We start from the raw sequence: 8,925 nt of genomic DNA, 5'->3' as shown, positions 1-8,925 counted from the left end.
GCAGCCAGTGCAGTCATCTCACCACGTAGTCAAGAACCTCCTTCACACACTATTAACAAAATGTGATTCTGTGGTGTTGTCAAGATGCAGCTGCACCTTGGTGATGAGGCTGACTGTGTTGGGGCAGTCTGGCACTGCAGGTGTGGCAAGACCCTCACTTCTCCCCAGCTTTAACATCTCCCCAGCTTTAGCACCTGGGGTTTGAACGAGGTCACCCTTAATAGATTGAATGTGTCTCAGTGTTTCTTAATGGCTGCGAATTCACAGACATTTCAGTGTTAAGGCTTTTCTGTTAATTTTTTTTTATTGTGTGTGTAGGTATGTGTAGTTCAGTATTTGCCTGCTGTTGTTTAGATATACTTCTCTGGTCCGTCCCCCCCCCCTTTTTTTTTACCCATAGTTTTACAAAAAGCTAAGTTTGGAGGAACTTTGTTTCTCTGTGAATTTCTCTCCTTCCCAGCTTGTTTGCAGAGGAGGAGACTAGCAAGGGCTTGCTTTCATTCTTTTTCCCCCCAGGTTTTTATCAGCCCCTTGGCAAGAATACCTCAGAACCTCCGGAGTGTTTATCTCTGCCACCTTCACAGCACTTCCCTGGGATGGAGGAGTGCTATGGGGCCCATCTTGCAAGCCCCTGGGAAGATACTTTTAGATCATTTTAGGCTGTGGCAAGCTGGAAGCTGAACTCTGGCATGCTAAAGCTCAGGCTCTTATATAAATCACTGCCTTTTGCCCTACTGAAGACTTCCTCAGACCCTCATTTATTACCCTCACAAAGGAGCGTAGCTTTTCTGAGACTAGGAACTGAAGAAAGAAAGAAATGTCATTGAGTCTGACTAGAAACATTGTTTTATTTTTCACTCTGTACCCAATTTGCAAATGTAGTAAGGAAATATTTACATCAAATACAGAGCTGAAAACCCAGAAGTCATTGTAGTCAATCCACATGTCCCAGGTCAGCATGCCGAATCCTGCTTAACCAAAGCAAGTGACAAAGACTTGTTTTTTACCACTCAGCTATTTCTTCCAGAAAGACAGAAAATCCCACCCTTCTTGCGCAGGCAAAACTCCTGCTGAAATTGGTGGAAGTGGAGCTAGCAGCAGAACCAAGGATAGCAAGAGAAAAAAGGTAAATGTTAGTCCCCAGGACTGTAAAAACCAAAAAGGTAAGGTTCATTAAATCCCAATTTATCTTCTCAGTGCAGCCTTGTATAACATTATATGAAACTGTAGGACTCCGAAGTGATACGTGTCACCACAAAAAGAGGGTGTATTACGTGAGGGCGTTTTTGTGTAAGTCATTTTGTAGGAAATGCAAATTTTGTCTGTGTTTTAGACAGAATGTCACATACCCTTGGGCAAGGGTACAGCTAATATCCTTATTTCTCATCAGCTTATCACTGCCAGCTGTCAACAACATCAGGATTGACTGGTTTCTTTTGCCTGATCTGCAGAGCCCTGTCAGTGGGAATAGGAGGGCCTTGGGAATTAATGTGGAAACCTCAGGTTTTGGAAGGAGCTGTGCTTCAGGTGCAGTTCACAGAAAAAGTGCCTGCTTGCTGTCTGTGTGTCTCTGCTCCATTTTTTTCTTTTTGAATTTGTCAGGGCAGAGTGCATGAGAAGTAGTAGCATTCTAGGTAACATAGGTGATGGGCTTATGTGGTGACAGCTCCCAGGAGACGATCCAGAAGGTGCAGATGCTTATATATGGTGGCTTGGCATGCTAGGTTTCACATTGGGCTTCCCATTTGCAGGTCTAAAGAGAGAAAAGTTTTTTTTTTTTTTATTTATGTGAAAGGAACAAGAAGGCAACTAACATATGGCTGCTGGTCAGCTCATTTAGCCTGGGTCTGCAGCCCAGGACCTCCAAGACCAGGCTGCAAAGTGTTCCTAAATCCTCTGTGCTAGTGAAGGATCAGCTAATATTTCAACTAGTGACAGCCAGTAGGACTTTCTTAAAATATGCTGGTGATCAATTGTTATATTACTTATTTAAAAAACAAACAAACAAAAAAATTCAACCCCCCAAAAAAGGCTTTTTTGAATTTACCTCTGGCTTCTGCACAGTCGTGTCCTCTCATCAAGCCTTTCTCCACATTCAGAAATGAATGAGGAAAGAAGAGCTCAGGGCTTTTTTTGGAGTTGGGGAAGCTGTTATCAATTCGTAAAGACTTTTTTTCTTGTTGGAAAGCAGTTTCCTGCAGGAGTTTAAAAGGAGGCTTTCTAGACAGCGTGCTCCTGAAGAAGTAGAAGTTACTGGTCTCCAGCAACTGATAGCTTTGTGCTGATTTAATGAATTGGAGACTTGGCACCCGTTTTCACTCAAGATTAATTTATGGTGGAAAATGAATCCTTCAGCTGCCAGCAAGAATCCCAGGCCAGATCCTCAGGCGCTCTTTAATTGAGTGAATTGCACTATTAACTTCCAAAGAGCTTCATTTCAATAGGCAGGAACTGCTCAGAGCAGCAGGGACTTCCTCTCTAAAGGAAAGCTTAAATATGCAACAATTGCTTAAACCAGAGCCCTGTCATGTTAGTGCAGCTGAAGGAAAGCTGTCCTTGACGAGATGATTTCTTGAGGCACTTGTAACCCAGCCACTCCATCGGCACAAAATTGAAGAGCTGTGCCGTGTGGTTTTTTGTTGTTTTATTTTTTTTTATTTCCCCCCTTAGGGACAAAACATCTTTGCACAGGGCTGGCAACAGGGATTGAGGTAAGTGAAGAACGCGAGTGTAGTCCTAAAGAAGGCTGCAAGAAGAGCTCTTTGTTATCATTTTGCCCTTGGAAAGCCAGGCGGGTATCGGAAGAGCACTGAACGTAATAAATACCCATCCTAAAAATGACAGGCTGCTCCCTTTTTCAGACAGGCAGAAGAAAGCGCGTGTCTGGGGGTGCAGCTGTATTCTGATACATACGTAGGGAGGCTGAACCCAAAGGGCAGAAGGCGTTGCCACTCAATGCCTCTGCCGTTAAACACTGTTACCGTTCAGCCAGTGATTCCTATTGCGTTCTGCCTTTAAAAAGGATATAAAATCCTAGGGGATCCTTTTTCTGTTAATGTAGGGGGAGGGAGGCTCTTTCTGAGTGATTGTAATTTTGGACAACTAAAAACTACTACCATGAGACCCATTATAACAAGGAACATGAATGTATTTCATTTAAAAGATGCTTGATTTGCAAAAAGAAGGCTTCCTCCTCCAGAGGTGTGAACACACTGTTCCAAACTTTCTTGCAACCCAGCTTTTCCAAGGGGAGGTGTAGATTGGATATTAGGAAAAACGTCTTTGCCAAAAGGGCTATCAAGCACTGGAGAAGGTTTCCAACCTAAACTACTCTATGACTCCAAGTGCTGGCCTGGCCTGAGCAGTACTGGGGTTTTTGGTGCTGGAGCACTCTTGCCACTAGCCCTAGGGTGCACTGTCAGCACAGGGCTTGCAAAACTGCAGAAGCGGTTTTCTGCAGAGCAGGTGAGGTGAAGGAACCTGCTGCAGGGAGGGTCGATTTACTGAAGCAAAATGCATGTTAGCAGCAGGCAAAAGGATTTCTTCTTGCAAACTGGCAAAGTGCAGTTCTTGTTCTGCAAGTGTTTTCCTGGTGACTCAGGGTGATTGGTGGGTTGGGGAGGCAGAAGGGAAAGCATTAAAAAAAAGGGTTCCTGTTTGCTCTAGAAAGTAGTTAACTCTAAAGCTATACATATCTGCACTGCTGTTTCTCAGGAAAATTGTCCAAGGCTGCGTCAGCCTCTGCTCCTGTTACTTAGTGCCTGTTGGGGTAATAGAGTTATAAAGCCACGGTGATGTTGGTCCAAAATTATGCAGAGGGGGATTTGGGATGCCTTAACTTGCATCTAATCAGTGGGCACAATGTGAAGGCCCAGTGATGAAATCGAATGAACCGTTTAGGAAGGGGAAGGGATGAAATACAACCACCCCCAGGCTCAAGTTGGAGAAGCACACAAACGTGGTTAGTCATAGTGTTGGGTGATGCACAAAGTTTTTTTAGTCTGTGACAAACACCTCTCTTTTTAGTATCTACTGTGGTGTCAGTGCTCACTGATTTGAATTAACATTAAAAAAACAAACACAGGAGAAGAGAATCTCCTCACTCTTTTTTTGCCCTTAATTTATTACACAGTCCCCTCCCATCCACTGAGTACAGATGAAGAATTTTTAGGTCACTTTTGGCACCTGCCTGCTTTATTGCTTGAAGGTGAGATGCTGTCATGTTTAAAAGAGAACTGTCAACATTTGTCACTAACCTTTTACATCTGCATCTCCGTCTTCTGGTTTCTAAAATAAAATAGAAAATGTTTTAGTTCTAAGATACCAAGTCAGAGGTCAGTGAAGAAACACTGCAGTGAGGTAGGGCTGGCATTCCCTAGCAACTTGCTATCTTTAAGAGTAATAATAGGTAAATCAAGTTTATTTTTGAGGAAAGCCACGCAAGAGGGCGATGCTGCAGCTCACGTTTCCCCAGCAGTCTACTGAAGCGTTTTCATGAATTAAATGTTCCTGTGGGTAACAGCAGCAGGGTCAGCCTGGGACCACTGACTGTGTTATATTTCTTTTTGCTGTCTCAACTGACTTCAGTATGTTGCTGAAAATCCACTGGCAGCAATTAATTGCTACAACAGGCGAGTGGTGATGAAGCTGTGCAGCATGCAACCAAGTTGAACGATACTCTTCCCCATTTTATATCTATGTTGTTACTTTGGGATGTATTTGGCAAAATACAATGTCCACCTGTTAATTTTAGCACAAGATAAAAATCTGTCCTTAAGGGCTCAGGCTGTCTGCTGCAGCAGAGATTAATTGCAGCTAACGGCTTTTCAGTGGTCATTGACATCAACATTAAAAGACAGAAATAAGTCACTGAGCGGTGTTTGCAGGATAATGATGTTGCAGGTCACCAGAGAATCCCAGTGCATAAGGTCTCTTGGCTTCTGGTGACTTCAGAAGGAATTTGGACCAAGGCTGGGCGTTCTGCGGCATCATCAGCTATTTCCCTCAAGTAGGCTGATTTCTGGCTGTGGCTCATCAATGTTTTGTCACATATTCCTTCCTATCGCTGTAGACCATGGTGATTTTTCAGGGCTGAGGACTGCTGAAAAATCATACTACTATTATTTTTTTTTTTTTTAAACTGGATTAGCTGGTAAATTCACATCAGCTCCAGGATGTGGGGTAGGCAAGCCTTTAGTTAGGTTAATTCAACAGTAAAACTCTTTGGTGTTCTGGGCAAATGAGCTGAGCCGGGTTAATGAAATCAGCGTAACTTCTGGAGGTATCAGAAAGTTAAACTGATTCCAGTGAGCATTAAATTGATTTAAATGCATTTGTACTCACTGCTTGCTCAAGCTGACTTAAAGACATTTCAAACATGAAATTTCACCAAGGGACTTTTGCCTACCCAGAGATTAACTGCATTACTGCTTTAACCATAGCAGTCCCTGAACCTGTGTAATTAAGCTGCTAGTATGGTTACAGCCCGAGCTGGTAATGGGAGTCTCAGCGTTTGGATCTGCAAGCCCCATGCTGGAGCATGTTTGCCCTATTTTGTCACAGTCTTTTAGGTTCTGGTACTTTTGGCCTCTGATGCACCAAGTCAAGGCTGGTAGAGCCAAGTTTTCTCTATTTATAATCTCTTTTTCTTCCTTAAAGGTCTTTTCCAACCTAAGTGATTGTATGATTCTGAGTGGATAATTATTTCTCGGCCTAAGCCTGCTGCTGAGGAAACTACAGAGGCTGATATTAACAGTGGTCCTCTTGCACTGACCGTGTCCTGCTCATCTGATGCTTACGTAAAGGGGTTAGCTAGAAGATCCATTCCCCTGAAGGACAGGGCTGCGGTTTCAGGCTGGAGGAATATCTACAGGTTTTATGGGTGAGTCTTAATGTTCTTACGTTGACACAGAGCGATGGTGACTGCCAGGGCAATGAGGAGCAGGAGGCAAGTGCCTGCTAAGGGAACCCAGATGAAGATGTCACAGAGGAAATTCAGATCTTTCTCCTTGCTGGTCTCTGCAGGAACAGAAAAGAGGAAAGGTCCACCAGGTGCTCGCAGCTGATGTTACAGCCAGCTCTGCTGGAGCCAAGGGACCTGCCCGCTGGTGCTCAGTGAGAATGGTGGTGTAGCAGAGGGCTTCCTCTTACCCCACCAGTGATGCCTGGAAGCGCAGCATCCATCCCTGTTAGTGCTGCTGCTCTCGGCAGTTTCCTGGGGACTTGAGGGAGCACAAGTAGCCAAAAGTTTTCTCGTGTCCCCCGCCGAGGATAAAACCAGCCCCAGCCCCCCAGGCTCTGTCTGTCTTTCCTCCACCTCTCCCCAGTGCGGCCACATGTGAGGCATGCTCGTCCTTTTTACATCATCCTTAGCCTTCCCTACGTGGGATGAAGCATTGGAATTTATTCCTTCTGAGAAAGGATTCTCGCTCCCCCTTCCCCATCTGAAAATGCCTGCAGGATCCCCCTCGGTATCAGTGGACCAGAGCCCAGCAATTTCCTTCTCCCTCCCTGCAGCTCGGCTACCTGGATCCCGGGTCTTCAGGCAGGGGTCCTTCTCGGTGATGTTGTGCTGGGTGGTGGGTGCCACGGTGGTGATGGTGGTGACAACTATAAGTGAAAATAAGATGAATACAGCATATAGGGTAATACAATAAAATAGTGCTTTTCTGCCCTCCTATCCCTGCCAGGGCACAGCTGCTGCTGTGGCCAGCATAGGGCTCAGGTCGGAGGGGACTTCACAGAACCCGTTTTGGACGGTGACTCCCCCAAAGAGGGTCTCCCATGACCCAGTAAGGAGCTGCCACCATCCTCAGAAAGCCCAAGTTCCCTGAGGTTGGTAGGACTTTTGGGACCTATGTGAGGTGAGGAAGGAGGAGGTGGTGGTGTACTCCGCTTTAGTCTTATCCCTTCAAAGCTGTGAATGGGTTGGGGAAGTGGGGCTGGGGAGGTAATGCTGGGTCTGCCTGATCATCGTTGTCTTTGGGCAGGAGCAATACCATGAGAAGGGAGGGCAAGGCAGGAGCCTCTGGCAGGAGGACTGGTACATTGGTCACAAGATGCCTCGTGCAAGCAAGCAGGGAAAATGGGGTTTGTGGGAGAGGGCAGTGATTAAAAAAGGCAGGGGTAAGAGGTCCTGGGCATTTTGGCAGAGCTAAGCAAAGTTGGGTGGAGGTGTTGCTGACCTGGCAAGAGGACAGGCAGGGGAGGGCTGAAGTACAGCACTCTGTTGATGTTCATGAGGCAGAAATAGTTTCCCTCATCCTGTGGCGAGAAAGACTTCACTACCAAATGGTGGGACTTGCCGTATTTCTTTGCCTCGAAGCGTGTGGATATCGGTGTGTTCCCCTTGAAGTTGTTCTGACTCAGGGAAGAGGTGAAGACGATGAAGTGAAGGGTCCCACCCTTGTCCTGGTGGATCCAGAATATGCTACCGTCATCCCTGGTGGTCTGACACTCCAGCTCCAGCCGCTGTCCCACCTGGGGGTGTGTGGTTCTGCTGTTGCGAAATGTGGCTGTCATCTGGTACCTGTGGCCATGGATCCTGGGGCAGCCTGTGGGAGAGAAATCCTTGCAGAAACCACTTGGGATGAGCCGCATCCCCTCCAGGCACACCTCATTCCCTGTCCACAAGGTGTGAGGTCAAATACAGAGGGAGGACTGTGCTGTTGGAGTCCTTGCTGGGACGGTGTGTGTGGGGTGCTTGGCAATCAGCCACCTGGGCTTTAAAGGTGGGCACTGCCCTTTCAGCTGCCTTCTCAGGGCTGATACCCCTTCTCAGATTACTTGAAGTGACTCCCTGAAAACACAGACTGCTAAACCCCCTGTTTTCCCCCTTCCTCCTCCCCTCCAGAACCACTTCTCTGACCAGGCTCCCTTCCCGGGGCATGTGATGCTGCAGCCACCCCTCTGGCTTCCCTATGCTGGCTGGGGCCATGCTGCCTTTATCCCCACAGTTACAGAGTAAACCTCAAAGCGAGCCTTTTTGGTTTGCTTTTCATTTTCCCTTGAACTATTTAGTCCCGTTTTCTTGGGTTTGGTGAAGGAGTCTCCGTGCCCCTCCCAGTGAAGGTGATGCACAATCCCGTATCCATACTCACAGAGCCCCAGAGTGAGCAGAAGGAGCAGCGCAGGAGACCCAGTCATCTCCTCCTAGGGGTGGCTGTCCTTGGGGATGGTGTAGCGGAGCAGAGCTGATCTTCCTCACTTGACTTGGGAGGCTGCGTTGCTCTTCGGAGAGGATGTGATGTCATCCGGGACCCTCTTGGGTAAAGAGGTGATTTTGACACACATGTCACAGCATCTGTGACAAAACGAGGAGGAAAAAAAAAAGATTTCTGAAAAAATTCAGTTCTAGCCCAGAATTTGGGCTCATTGATTGTTACCTGTTCTTAACGGTCTGTCAAGGATTTTTGCCTTGATGACTTTGCTAGGGATTGACTGGCGATGCTCGTGCCTGAGGTAGGATCAGCCACCGCAATCTGCCGTCTCCCAGCATGTGGGGGGATCACAGCGGCTCCAGCTCTGCAGAAGTCATGGACAAGCCCTGTGCTTTGGCTGCAGGCCCCAGGTTGTGCTGCTTGGCAGGGATTCTGCTGCCTTTGCTTGCGTGCGTTCAAAGGCTCTTGTGCAAATGGCAGAGCACGCTGTATTTTGTTAGCCAGCCAGCAGGACATGGGCGTTTCATAACACATATCCATACATGTTATTTATCTCCAAGCACAAACGTTGCTGACATGCAGCCGAATTCTTCAGGTGCTCAATTGTTCTTTGCTGTTCTTTGTAATTGCTCTGCAAAAGCCTCTTTGTGCAAGGCAGGTGGTCTGTGATCTGAAACCCACTGAGAAAGCCCCATGCCCCAGAGGTATGCATTCTTTTGGGGTTTTTTACATCTTGTGGTTTTCTTCTCTAACCACAGCGTCTTCC

The 8,925-nt window shown here is 46.8% G+C and overlaps 1 protein-coding gene across 2 annotated transcripts; it reads right to left on the bottom strand.

Annotated features, from left to right (window-relative positions):
* Positions 1-828: 828 nt before the first annotated feature.
* CD8A (CD8 subunit alpha) lies at positions 829-8,825 on the bottom strand. Of its 2 annotated transcripts, none has more exons than XM_005229872.4 (7): positions 8,385-8,825; positions 8,100-8,302; positions 7,185-7,553; positions 6,526-6,609; positions 5,902-6,018; positions 4,257-4,287; positions 829-1,753 (listed from the first exon to the last, which is right to left on the bottom strand). In XM_005229872.4, exons 2-7 carry the CDS (start codon positions 8,143-8,145, stop codon positions 1,699-1,701), a joined length of 702 nt encoding a protein of 233 aa, XP_005229929.1. In that variant the 5' UTR covers positions 8,146-8,302; positions 8,385-8,825; the 3' UTR covers positions 829-1,698. The 2 variants fall into 2 exon arrangements, with proteins under 2 accessions (XP_005229929.1, XP_055652438.1); XM_055796463.1 differs by having other exon boundaries at positions 8,100-8,262.
* Between the last annotated feature and the right edge of the window lie 100 nt (positions 8,826-8,925).

Source organism: Falco peregrinus, chromosome 2 (genome assembly GCF_023634155.1).
Source record: "Falco peregrinus isolate bFalPer1 chromosome 2, bFalPer1.pri, whole genome shotgun sequence".
NCBI classification, from domain to species: domain Eukaryota; kingdom Metazoa; phylum Chordata; class Aves; order Falconiformes; family Falconidae; genus Falco; species Falco peregrinus.
This window is presented reverse-complemented; position numbering and strand designations above follow the sequence as displayed.